At 36.7% G+C, this 18,029-nt stretch overlaps 1 protein-coding gene across 6 annotated transcripts in view; it reads right to left on the bottom strand.

Moving 5' to 3' along the window:
* Positions 1 to 18,029, bottom strand: part of LOC145681107 (phospholipid-transporting ATPase VD) — a 325,531-nt gene that overhangs the window by 112,524 nt on the left and 194,978 nt on the right. For all 6 annotated transcript variants that reach the window (XR_014130730.1, XR_014130731.1, XM_081752516.1 and 3 more), the window contains exon 3: positions 10,435 to 10,639. Coding sequence is in view for 4 of the 6 variants with exons in the window: in XM_081752516.1 (XP_081608642.1) it covers positions 10,435 to 10,639 (205 nt within the window). In the remaining 2 variants the exon portion in view is untranslated. The remainder of the gene's footprint in view (positions 1 to 10,434; positions 10,640 to 18,029) is intronic.

The raw sequence follows: 18,029 nt of genomic DNA, 5'->3' as shown, positions 1-18,029 counted from the left end.
AAATATTGAATTTTGAGCATGTATGATACGATAATTCGGTACGGGGAGGGAGTAGGGAGTCAAAATTTTTTTTGAGGTAGTTTTAGGTCAAGGATAACTAGGGGCACGAGTTTTTCGCACTAAGAATTTGAAAATTTCGCGTTTCGTTTTTCATATTTCGCGTTTTGTCGCATTTCCCAAATAAAGTTTTGCATCTTGTAGTTCTTGTGGAAATGATATTTCCTGACAACAGAAATAAACCATTAATTACCTAAAAACAAAATCCACTGAATATCTCACTTGTCATTGTAAATTTCACTCACAGAAAATTATACTTTTTAAAATCAAACTGAAGGAAAATCAGTAACTAAACACTATGAGTAGGGAAGTTTTGCTGTCTTCCGAAAACATAAGCAGAAGTTACGCTTAAGCATTAAACAAGGATGTTACGTTTTCACATTTTTCTCCTTCATTGTTGTACGTTTGTCCCTTATCATAGTCCATTCTTTGAAGAAAGAAAAAAACACAATCGGCATTGCTAACGCGCAACATGTTCTCTCAACACGCGCTGCCAGAATTACCCGAAATGCACCGTTCATGCCACGTTCTACTGTTTCGTCAGCGGAAAACTCGCGTTTTTAAATTAAAGAGAACGTATGTTTACAATTTCGATGTTATTTCGCGTATTGTTAGAAATTTCGCGCAAAACTAACCATTTCGCGTTTTATCGCACAAAGGAAACCAACGAAAATACACAAAGAATATCACACAGGGGCGTCATTTAGGGGGGCAGGAGGGGGCAATTGCCCCCCCCAAGAGTTTGAGAATACATATAAATTAATAGATGGCCTACTAATATACTAGTACAAAACGTGAAAGTCTTATGTCGGTGGTGCTCTTGCCCCCCCCCCCAAGCGAAGTCTGAAATGACGCCCCTGATATCACAACACGTCAAGAAATTGAATATTACTTAATTTTAACGCATTTCGTTTTATTGTGCATTGTGAAAAACTCGTGCCTCTAAGGATAACCTTTCGGGCCAATAGCGACCCAATTTGGATCAAGGGCCGATTTCATTATCTTACTAGAAAAGACCCTTTACTTGTAAGGAATTTTATACATTTATTGAGAGTGCAAAATGACTTCTTAAAACAATTCCCTGTAGTTGAAGTATACGTTTAAAGAATAACTTTCATTTTCCAAATTCAAAATTGTCACGTAAAGATTAATATACTTTTGTTCATCTGTTTCGATAATTTTAAAGAAGTGACAGTTACTAGTAAATACAATAAAATGATCAATACTGATTTCAGTTTCTCATTTATAGCACAACGTACCTCCAGTATTAAGCTTAGTGAATGTACTAAGGATATGCAGAATACAGGTTTTACACCTTTGTTCACGATAGTACATTTCCTTCCCATGGATGGGTCCGAACAGAGATACTTTACACTGTACATTATAGGGAATATTGAGGGGTATAGTTTTTTTTTTTTTTTTTTTGTCTTCCAGAGCTGGCAATATATATATATAGGGTGTTTCAAAACAATACCGACGTTTAGGAGATGATTCCTGACACCAAGATAAGACGAAAAGTATAGACCAACCTGGGTGCACAAATGCTTCCTTTCGGACATATACGCTGCCGAAAACATGAAAAAATGAATTTTAAAGGTCTGTAGTTCCAACAATATGGGACCTACCTAGTTGGGTCAAGAATTCACTTAGGAAATGGTATGTGCGCTATCCAAAAATACATGTTTTAGAATCCTGCGATACTCACGCACAATTTTTATAGAGGAAGTTTGACTACGTTCATATGATTAGAAGTACTCACCAACTACCTCTGTAAAAATTGTTGCGGAAGTACTGCAGGATTCGGAAACATGAATATTTAGATAGGGGGCATACTAGTTCCTAAGTGAAGTCTTGACCCGACTACGGTAGATTCCATACTTTCGGAACTGTGGACCTTCGTTTTTTCATGTTTTCGGTAGCTTATAACTCCGAAAGGAAGCATCTGTGCACTCAGGTTGGTCCACACTTTTCGTCTTATCTTGGTGTCAGGAATCATCTCCCAAACGTTGTAGGTGTTGTTTTGAAACTCCCTATATATAAGGGTTTGCTCCACACACACGTATACAAGTTCAGTCGTTGAATTACAGCATTCTGAAATGGAGATGACGATTCGCGAGCAACATACGTACCTCAAGATAGGTTCTCAACAACAAAAATGAATGGAATGCAGTACAAAATTGAAAGAAGTGAATTCATGTGCTTACTCCCTACCCGTGACCTTACCCCTGTCGAACGGAGGCGAGATGGGCAAAGGCCTTCGGAGTGAAGTGTCAACAGTTGATCTGCTCTGCAATGAATGTCCTGCGTCCAAGAACGAAGACGAACAGGTCAAGGTGAGAACAGTAACTGGATAATGGTAGAATTAATCCAACAAACAGGAAGTTCTGTTACGACAGTGTGCTGCATTATTAAGAAGGAACTACATATGCAAAAACTTTAGTGCATGTCACATCAGTCTGGAGAGATTTCAGCAAGGAAGTCATGCCATGACACTGCCCTATTTGAAGATTTCCGTCCTCCTCGCCACTATTCGACAGCAGGTCAACCGCACTCACTGTTGCCTGTAGCTCTACATGGCATTCCTGTGCATTTTTGTCGCAGAGAACTGATATTTTGACGTTGCTCGCGATTCATCACCTCCATCCTTGAACAATGTTACTTGATAAAAACTTCGATGCTTCCTCACATCTACCGTTCTGTGCACTAGCGCACACACTTAATCTGGTGGCAACATTTGGAGCACACACTTTCAAACGTATATCTTACGTTTTGTTCCCAGTTCACGAGGGAAAAAAATGTAATGACTTATGAATCAACCCTCGTAGAAAATAATCGATAATTGATTCCCCATTTACGTTCTTCATCAGCAGCGATACTACATACGACGATACCTATCACTCCAGTCCGTTTCAAACTTTCTCACAGAAAATGGAACCCGAGACCTCATGGTCCACAGCACGCGCTCTAGCCACCAGATTACAAAGGAGAGCCATTGTTGGTTTTTAACATCCCTTTGAGCATGAGGCAGAGGAGACATATCACTTAAGATGATATCGAACAACTACTCATCTATTTAAGAGATAAGTACTTCATTGGGATTTGAATCAATGACCCCAACTAAAAGCACGCGGACCCACTCAGTCTCAAAATATTGCATTAAATCGTGTTTTAATTTTGTGGAATCGAAGATAATGTGTTGCTCCTGTAAAAACGTTACTCAGAAGAATATATGTAAGTTTGAACTACGTGTCAGGCTAAAGGAGTGCATGGATTTGTCGGAACAAAATTACAGAGCTTATGAGATAAAGAGATAAGGTGGAATTCGATACTTTCCCACCGGCATTGAACCTGAGATATCGTGTGTCAAGCATTGAGCTAACCACTACATCATCGCTAAAAGATGAATAATCAATGATGATGAATCATTAAAGTATTTGCGAGTTTTGGGGCCATTTCCATCGTTGACTGAAACTGAGGTAATACAGTTGGACCACGGTAACTCGAATTTTTTCACACTCCCTTGAACTCTCCGTAACACTCAATGTTTAAAAAACTTCTATAGGTCGAATATCTAAAAACTACAACTTCGAAAAGTTGATTGATTCTGTTTAGCGTCCCTTTATATGAGACGTGGGCCTACTGATTAACGTGGAATCCGAAATTTTAAGGGTTTCATAATCATATTTTGAACTTTTTCAGTAACTCGAACTTTCGTATCTGCGAACCTCTATAAGTCCAAGTTTACCTCTATAATTCGAATTTCTCTTGATGTAACCTTGGTAACTCGAAGCTATAGCTTTATGCTTTTACGTAATTGCCACTGTTGCTAGTCCTGTCATTGTTGCTCATGTATACGGTAATTGTGTTTTACTCATGTACAAACATAAAAGCCCCTCCCCCCAAACAATACATGTATTATATTTTTACTAGTCATCTTATTTAATTTAACGAACTTTCACAATTTCGAGTTCAAGAGGTTCAACGAAGTCATCTTAGGAGTTATAGCCGTTTATAGTCACTTTTAATAAGGAACTCGGAATCTCGATATCTCAAATTTTTGTTATAGCCACCTTCATTATTCGAAGAACTCGATAACTCGAATTTTTGTCCTTCCCCTTCAGCTTTGTGTCCCACTGTACATTACTGATTGTATATTTTGACATGTATACGAAATGTCAGTCTTATGCCTAGTGGTGATATCAGGTTTCTCACGGTGAGACTTTTATGTTTCAATACGTGGGGATGAAAAGCAGTATTGCGAAAATATTGATGACTAACTTTAAGACTGAACGGACAAATGGTGCTAGTATTTGTATGAAGGGAGGGGGGATGAGTTCCCCACAAGCCACTCCACTATCATCACTGCTTATATCTCCGATTAAACCCGTATCATCACAGACCGACAAAACCCTGTAAGGTCTTTCACAGTACATTAATAAATCTATTTATACCAAAATTCAGAACATAAAGGATGTTTTATTTATTTTTGTTTCACGCAATAAAACACCATTGTGGTGCTACCTATTCAAGAATCAACTTCCTTGTTTCTCTTCAATATAATGAACGATGAACAAACTAATGAAGAGAATTATGAAAAAAAAAAAAAAAAAGTTACACAATATTACATATGCTAATTATAAAAGCAATAAATGCTTTATTACACATTACAAACTAGTATTTTATAAACAAGGACATTGTCTACAGCCATATGCAAAACGTAAAGAAAAGAAACAAGCAAAAAGGAAAACAGCTATTAGAGAAATGCGTATTCAATCTACTTCATTTCCGCAGCCATTACAAAAAAGCAGTTTTCTTCTGCCTCTCTTCAATTATGCAATAACTTTCTTGATACTCACGTTGTAACGTTAAATGATTACTACACAAAAGAAATAAAAGATGATCGCACATATGTGCTTGGTGTGTAAACATATAGCAGATAGACAGTATATAATGGTTGAACAGAAAAGATTACAATAGTGACGAAATATTGCTCTGTTGAGATTCGGATAGATAGAGTGAATTGTATGAATGTAGACAACGTACATCATCTGTATTGTGCACATACTTGCAACAGGAAAAGCTTAATTTATTCACTCTTTATTACCATTGTTATGTTTTTTCTCGTAGTAATTCAATTGGTTGATTGATTTTTACTGATTAACTGATTTGTACTTATATATAGGACGAGGCCTACGGTATAAAGTAAGACCTGCAGCCCCATAAATATTCCATGTTTCCCACCAGAAATCCACTCAAGCACCAAAGCCACTGTATGCATCGTAGTCACAAGACTAAGAATAACTGTCATGTTAGGTTTTAGCACATCTTTTCAGTACGGAGGCTATATGAGTGGGAACTATTGCTCAAAACGGGATCCGAACCACTACTCATGTTTGTATTCGAGACAAGTACTCTCTCACAGGATTCTAACACGGGACCTGAACAGGAAGCACGCAAATGAAATTCATTTTAGAGGTGACTACGTCTTTCTGACAGTCTTGAGACGTCCAATCGGTAGCTCACTGAAAACTGAACGACTAATATTTCTTAAAATGTTTTGTCCCACTGACAGGGTTTGAAAAAACCCGGGTTTTTTTGAAAAAGCCCAACCCACCTGGGCCCATGTGGGTTTTTTCGGGTATTTTCGGGTTTAATCGGGTTTTTTCGGGTTTAATTGGGTTTATTCGAAATATTTCAATGTCTTTGGGGTAAAAGTGTTAAAATGTGATTTATATTTCAAGATTATCATTGTCACAACTTGCAACAATTTTCTATTCACTGCTGTTTTGAAAAATTGGCCGCCATTTCGAAATTTTAAGTTAGATCGCCGCCAAAATATATACATCTAATTTAGAGTGTATCGTGCTTATATTCTAAAAAATTTCAACTTAAAAGACCGAAAATTGCACTTTGTAGCGTGGATACCCGCTATTTTTTTAAAGCCACATTTTTGAAATTGTACGCTGGTATACCGCCAAAATCTATACTGGAAATTTAGTGTGTCTCGTGCTTGTACCCTGGAAATTTAAATTTAAAACATCGAAGGTGGTATGTGTGGTACAGGCAGACGAACGAACAAATATAGATCGAATCATCCTAGAAGCCTCAGTGACGTTTGCCAAATATGAACATTAAATATATTAATTTAACAGCGTAAAATAAATGGTTTTATTTGAAAGTCATTTTCGATATTTTGTGCGTTCAATTAGGTGAAATTCCCGAGCATTTGTTGCAAGACGTTTCTTTCCAGAAAATTAATTTAGAAAATTAACAAAGATATAATTCATATTTTATAAAGTAAATGTTTCAAAATGTCTTAAATGAAATTAAATATCTTCCAGTGTAAAATAAATAGTTTTATTGTTGAAGTATTCAGTTCCGATGCTTTGTGCGTTCAATTGCTGGAATTTCCCGAGCATTTCTTTCGCGACTATTTTCCCCCTCGAAAATGCAGTTTTCTTTACTGTACATCGAAACTTCCACTAGTACGGAAGTTTGAATTCAGCACTTAAAGTAGTAAGTGTTACGTAGTTTTCAGAACTCTGAGCATTAAGCTTCTTAAATTGGACAAAAAGTTTTACGCTATTGTTGGTGTTGATCCTAAAGAATGCTTATTTGAAGAATACCAACAAATAACTGAACTAAACTGTTATTGTTGGAAAACTAAATTTTACTGAAGAATACTTGTGTTACCATCAAAGGTAAGAAATAATACTAATAGTTTTACTAATGTACTACATATTTACTGGTGGTACTGGCACATATGGCTTTAAACTCGTGAAACGTAGGGGAGACCGGGGCACATTGTCACAAGGGGCACGTTGTCACAGTAGCAATTCTGAAAAAAGCGAAAACATTAGCGCGCCGGTGCTGCTTTCTTGTTTACTTACTAGATGTCACTACTAACTGTACTTGTTTGGAGATGCGCGGGAACAACGGTGCTGCGTCAGTTGAACTTTGTCTATTTTCAGTGCCGGAATGTAAATTTTCCGAGTCCTGAAATTGCTGTTTCGTGTGTTCGTGAAAGCGGTAGAAGCAAATATTTTTGTGTGTGTTATGTAGATTACAAATAGAGCTTCATAGTGTGCTACTTTGAATGCGCCTAATCTTGTCGTTTGAGTTGAGTTGAGTTGATTTTAGTTTAGCGTCCCTTTCAGTAGCGAGGCTATATGAGACGTGGACCTACTGATTAACGTGGAATCCGAACATGAGCTCCCGCCGGGAATCGAACCCGGGTCTCCTACGCCAAAGGCGCGTACGCTAACCGCTTAGCCTCTTGTCGTTTGGTATAAATATTTTGTAAAAGGAGTAATGGCGACGCGTGGGGCAAGTTGTCACAAATAAGACAGGGCATGTTGTCACTGTGACAATGTGCCCCACTCTGTTTCGCAGACAGTGAGAATATACTAAAGAAAGACAGAGAGGAAAGCACCACCAATTGAAGATCTGCTGGTTGCAGCAAGAGCTATGAAAAGAAATAACAACCCCATATCAATACGTAGGCCTAAAGCTGCTAAAGAATTTCATGTCCACTACAGAACATTGGCAAGATTCTGTGCACGTGTTACAGATGGCGAACTACAGTTCGGCCAATGCTCATTTACATTAGGTTACTCTTCGTAATACTAGGAAGTATTACTAGTATCATACCATAACAAGTTTTGCACATATAATTTGGACTCACTACAAAAGAGGTTTGCGATTTGGCTTACAACTATGCAAAAGCGCTAGGATTGAAATGGCCATAGTCGTGGAAAGAAAAGGCCATTGCTGGCCCAGACTGGTATCCGGTATTTCTGAAGACATGGTGATCTTGCTATAAGAACTCCCCAAGGAAACAGTTTTGCACCTATAAACAATGTCAACGAAGATCCAAAGAAGATTACGATTCTTCCTCAGAGGACGACGATACATTGTGTTCAGTTTATGGCGATCCATACAGTACGAGTACATGTAGCGAGAAGTGGATTCAGTGCATTCGATGTACGGAATCGGCCTACGAAAACTGAGGGAAGCAGAACTTGTTTTACGTGTGTATTAACTGTGACTCTGACGATGACCTCCAGGTATGGTACTTTGTAGAAGCAAAAGGATAAACATTTTCAAACTAGTTTGCGGTGCGTACTAATAAAACGCAACTAAACTTCGTAATAATATTTACTCCTCTTCTAGCTATACAGTAGTCCTATCAGAGGAATTCTTTGCAATTCATAAACTACAATCAGAAACAACTTAAATGCAATTGGTTAATTTTGTGTTGGCTTATTGGAGAAGTAGGCTATGATTTGATAATTTCGTCATTTTGTTATGACCTTTCAGTTTGTAGTTTTGATTCCTTAGCTATGAGTTAGTTCTGTTTTCATGGCAGTTTTGGTTTTCCTACAAAGCTTGATGTAACAATAAATCTTTTAGGTTGAGAAAATATAAGCTATGGAGCCCAAGGCATATATGACAGTTTTAAGAGTGGTTCAATATTGATTCAACAATCACAAGGTCCCCCTATTTTTTACCTATTTAACTAATATAGTTTCCCCTTTCATTTAATTATGTTTTGATTCTCTTTCAGACGCTAAGTATTTAATGCTGGTAACATTTACAGTCTTTTTGCTTTAGTAATAGTTGCATTAATAATATCTACCAATTTCTGGAAAGTGCCACAAGAATAACATGTGACAATTTGCCCCGTATATTGTGACACTTACCCCGCATATAGGGTACATTGTCACAACTGTATTGATCATAAAACATAGTACATAAGTCCAGTTCAGAGCGAGTTACAATGGACAGAAAATATATGTTATGCACAAGATAAAGTATGTGTATACTAAAAATTATAATTTTCGGCCTTAGACGAGCATCACAAAAAAATAAAACGTGAAAATTGTGACAATGTGCCCCGGTGTCCCCTATGAGAGATAACGTCCCTCGGTATAGCCGAGTCGGCGAGCATACTATTTACGGAAAGTAAAGTAGCCATTTTTTCAAATAGGCTATAAGCATAATCAATACATTAATTTGTTATATAATTATCTCAAGCTAAGGTAAGGTTTTTTTTTCATTTATTAAGTGCATTCAGAACTTTATAAAGGTCTTATGTAGAATGTTGTTGTATACGTTAACGTGAAAGCATTTAATTCGCCCGAGGAAAGTCCAAAATTTGATAAAAATCACTTTCAATGTGATAAACTTAGTTGTAGCAATAATATATTAACAAAAAGTTCAAAAACCCAGGTGGGTTTTATGGTGGGTGTTTTCAGGTGGGTCCAACCCGAAAAAACCCGGTGGGTTTTTTCGGGCTGGGCCCACTTGGGCAAACCCTGCCCACTGATCGGTTTTGTGCCTTTTCAACTAGTAACCCGCTGAAAACTGAGTCAACTGTTTCATATAGGTTCTTGTAATAGCATAGTACTCCATGCGATTATCAAACTCAGGTAGTCGCATTCCCAGCTAACAGCTTCATGAAAATTTTCAGCTATAATCTTATCTTTATATCTTCTAAATGTTTGGTATATCGGAGTACGACTTCATGACTTTTGATAATTGTATAGTACTCGGTGTCTAAACACAGTTCATTGATTTGACTCTCCAAAACGACCACAGATGATCATTATGTTCAAATCTGGGGAATGCGTGGTCAACTTCATCTTGATGTTCCTCAAGCCACACCGCAATAGCTCCAGCTGCGTGAATGCGAGCATTATTATCCTGGGATATGACGTCATTATCCGGAAACAACATCTGGACCATAGGATCCACATGGTCCCCTAAAATGGCGACACAATCACGGGCACTGATGTGACAAACTTTAGGTGTTTCCATTTTACTTTTATAACTACTACTATGCACACTAATTTCATCTGCTGTAAGTTTCGTGTCAATCGCCACATGATGGTGTTAGTTTTAGTTGATATGACTTTATTAAGTGTTTTTATTTTTGGATCAAAAGATCAAATATATTTCAATCATTTTTTTCTTGTAGGCCTTTTATCTGGAGAACTACATATAGTATAGCCAAACCCAAACTATCACTTAACTCAGTATGATGTGCTTATTCCATAAAATAAGAAAACTCGATTTAGGGGCCGTTCGAATATTTTGTTGCCCCTGATCCAATATATTTCAACAAAAATTTTCTTGTAGGCCTTATGTGTGAATAACTACATATAGTATAGCCAAACCCAAAATATCACTTAACTCAGTATGATGTGGTTATTCCGTAGAAAATACGAAAGCTCGATTTAGAGGCCGCTCAAAAAATTTGTGGCCCCCGATCCAAAAACTAATTATTGGCCAAGATCGCAATCTTTTGATCTATTTTTAGTTTTCCTTAAAATGCTTGTTTCAATATACCACCATGAATGAGAATCTCTTTCTTACCTTATCAACGAAACCACGCACAACTTGTCTCTGCTTCAAATTAGTTTCGCCATCTAAGTTACAGGTATCGATGTAGCACAGCCCATTCTCATCACTAGATCGCAGCAGAAGAATATCTGCAGGTATCACTTCATTGTTTGAAAGATGAACCAAGTCTCCTACTCGGATGTCCTTCCACAACACTTGTTTGTAACGATCAAGATCACTGTAAGAAAAGAAACATAACCGGTTATTACAGCTTCCAAACAATCTTTGAATAGTAAAACTAAGTTGAGAAAGAAATTCTTAAAAAATAATCATGATAGAATAAAAATGAACGTACATTTTTCTTTGTTCCTAAATGATTAGTATGTTTTATTATTTTTTAATGTATAATATGAAAGTTGACATGTTGAATGGAAAATGTTCAGTAAAATTGATAGTAACAGGAAAGAAAAAAAGGGATGACGCAGTTGCTTCGATGTTACACGAAATGCTGAGTCTATTACGAAATAAATGTGTGGATGAACGACATCATCGAATGGCAATGTTAAAATAATATATAACTAGCTCAAACTACTCCCACCTCCTCACTGTATCTGTACATATTCCTTTACAGGCACAAGTGAAGAGCGGGACGACTCACAAATGAAGTGAACTGCCAGAAAGGAACATACAAACGTAACTTTTTAATATATGGAAGTTGGGGTAAGTTTATGACAAACTTGAGAAATGATAGATTGTGTCAAGTGAAATTTTCTTTCTCTTATACAGTAGAACCCCTCTAATCTGTCACATTTGGGACTGGGGGTATGGTCGGAACCCGAAAAAGGTCGGATTATCAGAAAATACAGATTTACGGTACGGAAGTACGGGTTTACAGTAAAATAAACGATCTCTGAACTCAAAAATGGCTGTATTGTTCTCTACAGTAGAAACAAACTAACAGTAAGCACTAAAAACTGCACAGTATAGTACAGAAAACACGTATAACGAAAGAGACGATACAAGAGATGACGGAGCACTAAAGCGGATATGCGGTAACAGCAAGTAAACAACAATGCAGCGACGGCATTAAACGACAATGGGCCTCGTGAGTCACCGACGAGTCGGGGCAAGTTCGTCTCGAGAACGGTCGGATCAACCGGAATGGCGGATAGCCGAGGGCGGACGAGAGGAATTCTACTGTAAATCTGTATCCGACTACTACTCCAAGGCTCTACAGGCCTTCAAGCTGACAGTATGAAATAGGTTTTGTATTCAAATTAAAGCAAAGCCCCTGCAATGTGCGTCAACCCGATGTACGTAACTCTCCTCCTGGTTGCTAAACACAATAATAATATTAATCTCAGCAACCCCTAGCGACAATCTTATGAGCTCAGAACCACCCCATAAAGGTTGAACAGAAAAATAACAGCACGTTTTTTTTGAAAATTTGAATGGAGACTGGCGAATCTACACAACGTTTGGAATCAAGCAACGAAAACGGCACGCTTCTCGAGTTCGTGGTTTATGTGTTCTCATTCTTGAGAGAGAGAGAGAGAGAGAAAAAAAAGATTACAAACATATAAACGTAACATTTTAACATGCAGATTCTGACAGAGTACCTAATATAAGAAATTGAGAGAAATACCCAGTGACTAATATGATACGGTCCTACAGGAAGTACGGGAACAGATGAGTTAGGGAACTCAGTGTAGTAATCATCTGTTTATTTATCAGGATGTGTAGTTAGTTAATAATTTATTATCCTGTACTTCTTTTGTTCTGGTTCAGTTAACCAACAATTTGTAATGAATATGAAATCTTTCAGTTTAACGTCCCACGATTATGCCCTTTAAGCTAAGGGAGACGGATAATTAAGGTAAGTGAATGATGATGAAAGAATCGGTGGAATGAGAATGTGGGAGGAAACAGGAATACCCGAGAAAACCCATTGACACGATGCTGTCCACCACAAATTTACTTGGCCGACGATCAAACCAGGAACCACACGACCCAGCCGAAATAACAGCCGCTCGCTCATTTACAAGTGTTTTACCATTAATTACAGCGTAGTGCACAATTACATTTAAAAAAACTTAATTATTATAGTCTGTTTTTCACATCACTTTTAAAAATGTAAAAATAAATAAATAAAAGATGAAGTAATGAGAACCCTTAAAAAACTACTATATCCATTGTTGCAGAAACAGAAGTTAAATCAGTGGATTCGTATCATAATCAATATTACTTATTACGTGTTTCCCAAAATTGCACGACCTTTGATACCTTACGCCATTATATTGGCGTAGTCTATAGTGTATGAAACAAGAGCGTATAGCATCACTTCTATTGTGCATAGAGACATGAAGTAAAAAGTATTTTGTTGTCTAGGGTCTCTACTTGAATTTTTTGTGGCATTCATGATATTTTTTTTCAAACTCAGGGGGCACGGGGGGCCAAAAGCCGAAAAATCTACAAAAAGGATAAGTTTTGGGGAGAAACACCCCCGTTTTCAATTTGGTTTGTAAAAGTAATAATACTATTTCATCCTAACACCTAAACCAAACAGATTTCGCATTGGGAAGGTTGTAGCTACATTTCAAATAAAATTATTTACAAACCAAATTGAAAATGGGGGTGTTTCCCCCAAAAACTTATCCTTTTTTCTAGAATTTTCGGCTTTCGCCCTCAGTGATCCCTCTGAATTTGAAACGTATCATGAATGCCACAAAAAATTACAGACCCTAGACAACAAAATACTTTTTACTTCATGTCTCTATGCACAATAGAAGTGATGCTATAGCTCTTGTTTCATACACTATAGACTACGCCAATATAATGGCGTAAGGTATCAAAGGACGTACTATCTTGTCAATGTAGTGGCGGGCGGTAACAGGAAGGTAGGCTTGGACAACAGTGCATCCCTCCACCGCACCACATGTTCTGCCCAACCGTCAGAGGCTAGTTTTTTTTAACCCCACAGTAGTGCGTGTTTAATATAGATGTATCGATTTACTATACGCATTATATTCGCTGCTGAATAAATACATTTCAAGTCAATGAAATCCATTCCATTCTTCTATTTCAACTTTTTTTTTTTTAATATAAACTAGCAGAAATGCCAGTTCTTCGCACGGACTAAGGGTTGTCTAAATTTGAGGGGTTTCTCAGATACTCTATACTTTTTGAATCTCCAGAACAAGTGATCCTCCCAAACCCCTCCAGTCGAAAAGCGAAAAATCAGCTTCGTACGCGATTGGTGAAGATTATCTGTGAACAAAAATTCAGGACTCCAAGTAGCTCCTTCCTATACGAAAATTTCGTGGCACATAAACACACACATATACACAAGTTCTTTTATTGGTAGGAGACTAGCGTCAATTACCCGCTTTGCTGTGTTAAAAAGATGTAATATGTTCCGTTAGTCAGTAACATTTTTCTATTACTGAAGCGCTCTCTGATTGAATTTACACGGCACCGGACGTGTCACTGTTCATCTCAGCAACCCCGAAAACTATGGATCCGGCATTGATTTGTCATTTTCGATCATTTTTATATATCTCCTCCTCCCCAAGTTGCACCGAGTGAAATTATAAAAAACCATCCCAGGCCAGAACCTATTCTGTGTTGAAAAGATCGAGATCGATTTGGTGGTTCAAGAGTTATTAAATCATAAACATAGTCACTTTTATTATTTATATAGATTTACTAGCAGCGTTCACCCCGCTTCGCTGCGGTCACCCCGGAACGCAATAAACTTTGTTACTTAGATAATTTTTACTTTTTCGCTTTCAAGTGATATGATAAAAACCATAGAAGATTGCATTAAATGTTAACATTATATCGCCTGTCATTTATGTTAACCCGCCCCGCTTCGCTGCGGTCACCCCGGAAGTCGGTCATCCCGGTGCTGGCATATTGTAAAAGTGTCTGTAAAAATAAGCAAATCTTTTAAAAAATTTTAAACAGAAGATTCAAGCTATTTTCCGCTGTATATCGCCTGTCATTTATGTTAACCCGCCGAGTTCCATGGTCATGCGGGTTGCATATAAATACGTTTATTTTTACCTATGATGAATAACTAACAAAGGATTTGTACGTTATGGACACTTGAATGGTCAATTATCTCAAGACACTGGTAATTAAAAATTAAAGTGATATGATAAAAACCATCTAGGGTCCAAATCCTAATAACCCCCCAAAAATAAAAGAAATTGGTTCAGCCGTATTAGCGTGATGAGGTAACAAAGGATTTTGTACGTTCTCTTTTATATAATAGATTTATTTCAAATACGTACTTTATTCAAGATTACTGTTCTTTCCGAAACACACACAAATCAACATCTTTAATTACTTACAAATTGATTAAATCAGTAGCGTATGAAAGGGGGGAATCCTTACTTTAGCAAGATATGCAAATAAACGCATAATCTTTTACCATATTAAGATATGTATACAAACACTTGAAATTATATGAACTTGGGTGCTTGAATCGCTCCCCCTTGACGAACTTCTGCGTACGCCACTGGTCTCAATTTTAATTACTGATGTATCAATACCGAAACTTCTGTACTCGAATCGCAAATCAAACCTGGAAACACATAAAGACACTGTGTATTTATTAAGCTCTAAAAACCATAACAGTAACAAGAAGAATGAAACTACATAACACGTGTTATCATTAATCCAGCCAATTATACTAAGACAGTTTTGTCTATAACAAAGCTGCGCATAGTTAATAAAATACGACTTCCTTCACGTTCACTTTCTACCAAACAATAGGAACTGGTGCTTCGATTCCGCTCGCCTTTCACCGACCCAGATACTTTGCAAAAGTGTGAACAGTTGATTTTTTTTTTTTTTTTCAGTTTTGCTCACAATAATAATGAAGTTCATAATTATTACACCTATCAGTTCTCTAACATAATTAAAACCATTATATTATACTGACCATGTACAGTCCATTAACAAAAATGGATATATGAGGCCTGTACGAAAAGTATCCGACCACGGTCGCAGAAAACTAGAACACTCACGTGGTTTTCGCCATCCTAATCCCCTTTCCTGCTTTCACATACCGAGTTTGGTGGTCTTTCCACTGCTCGAAAGAGGCCTGAACTCCCCCCCCCCTAACTTAATGAAGTTTCTCTATATGTTGGCTTCGAACGGTGGCAACCTTACTAGAAAATCGAATTAAAATTTGGTCAACTTTTCCAGAATTATTGACAAAACAACGTAAACACTGTGCACATCAATATTTGTTGATAGATGTACACAACAACAAGGACTGAAATGAAATATTAACATCCTATACTTTTCTCCCCTACGCTATAGGAGACGATGGTTAATTTGAGGGAGAACGGTGGCTCAGCGCTAGAGCGAAAGGTTCCTGCTCGATTCTTGGCCACGCAAGTTCGTAAACAACAGTGTCTGTAGGTTTTCTCGGATTTATCCTGTTTCCACCCACATTATCATTTACTTTCATTTAATCATCTTTCCCCTTTAGCCCAAAGAGAATAACCGAGGGACGAAGAACTATAAATTTCATTTCTGTTAATTCAAAATAAATGACAAAGTATAAAGACGCCGGATTACATTCACACTTTGCACCGATTTATATGTAAATGAAAGTCATTTGTTTATGACTTAATAACTCTTGAACCACCCAACCGATCTCGATCAAAGTTTCAACATATATGAGGTTCAGGCCTGGGATGTTTTTTATTATTTCACCTTGATGGTACAACTTAAGGGAGGGGAGATATTTTAAAATGATCGAAAATGACCAATATTATTGTCGAATCCATAGTTTTCAAAGTCACTAAGATGAACAGACACTTCCGGGCCGTTTAAATTCTAATTCAGACCCCACTAGTACTCCTAAAGGAGGATAGTAACTCTCCCTATGCGAAGAACGAGCATTCTGCTACATATAAAGCGAAGAATTGTCATATGAATAAGATGATAATACAGGAAGGTCTGTGCACGAATTAACTCATCATAAACAGCAGGTCTTGTCTTTTATAACTTTGGTGCTGTATAATGGAATGAAGCAAAAATTTTATTTCAGAATGGTGATTAGATGATGATGATGATGATGATGATTTTGAGTTTAACGTCCCTTTCAGCAGCGAGGCTATATGAGACGTGGACCTACTGATTAACGTGGAATCTGAACCATATGAGCTCCGCCGGGAATCGAACCCGGAATGGTGATTAGAATAAACACTAGAGAATTCAATGTTAGAATTTATTTTTGTCCTTAATTTTCGTAAGAAAAATACACAATAATTTTGTAGAAAATTGTAGTATAAATTATTACATATGCAGAAAATGTATATGATTCTCTTTTTAAAAAATAAATTCAGCCTGTCGTTTGGGACTATGTTGCAATATAGTCAAAGGGGATAAAATCTAATAAGAAGGTGAGATTAAGTATTGTGGTAAGAGTTTTCTTGCAACTTAGACTAGCACACTAAGATGTGTTTCAACTGCATTGTGTAATAAATATGATATACAATATGAAAAAAAGTCACAATGAGATTAAAATACTTCATACAAGTCGCATTCACTTCAACATAAAAGAATAATGACATGTAACTGCACGCACAAGGGGGACATACAGAAACATTTTCTGACAGCCAGGACACTCAGAGACTTTCAGAGCTCAGAGAATATAACTAGGTGTCTCTCATCCACCACATATGCATAATAATGATATACAAAAACGCATTCAATTTTGAGTGTCGTCTGAATTGTACAGTACATGCTCATTTACAAAACTCCTTTATTTTAAAAATACTATTGTTTAGTATGAACGGACTAAAATATTAAACATTTCCCAGATTATTATTTGTCTATGTGTGTAACATGTGGAAAACATGACACTTTGCTCAGTTCCTCAAAAATGAAATAAAAAAAAAAAAACTTGTAGAGCTGAAATTTGAAGATATTTTGTTTTATTTTTGAATACTTGTGTCGCATTTGGTGTACTTTTATTATAATTTATGTATTTTAAAATGAAAATATAAAGGTTACTTTGCGATTATAGTAGGTTCATATTACAAACATATGGAGCGTTCCGGACAGTCAGGACAAACTCAACAAAGTCTTATTTTTGGAAAAATGCAGTTAAACTTTCTTCATAACGATCTACTGAACAAAACGTTGTTCTATCAATCATAATAATAATAATAATAATAATAATAATAATAATAATAATAATAATAATAATAATAATAATAATAATAATAATAATAATTAGTAGTAGTAGTAGTTGTTGTTGTTGTTGAGGAGGGAGAACATCCGATCACTTTTTTCATTGACCCAAAGTAGTAGTAGTACTTTGGGTCAATGAAAAAAAAAGTGATCGGATGTTAAGTTCTCCCTTACTTATCGAAATGCCTCATTTTGTTCTACTATTAAATTTAGAATTAATTTATATTCAGAACGCTTTTTATATATTTATTTCTCATGGCTAAGTATCAGCTCTCAATGTTGCTTCTATGTCCTACACACACAAAAAAAAAAAAAAAAAACGAACATATGTAACTTTAACACGTTAAACTTCGTATTAGTTCTGGAAGACTCCGGTTCGATTCCCATGTGCATTTGAGATCACTCAAAATACA

The sequence above is a fragment of the Thermobia domestica genome, chromosome 3, assembly GCF_964235325.1.
Source record: "Thermobia domestica chromosome 3, izTheDome1.hap1.1, whole genome shotgun sequence".
Taxonomy (NCBI): Eukaryota; Metazoa; Arthropoda; class Insecta; order Zygentoma; family Lepismatidae; genus Thermobia; species Thermobia domestica.
The sequence above is the reverse complement of the archived record's forward strand: the minus strand, read 5'-3'. Positions and strand labels throughout refer to the sequence as shown.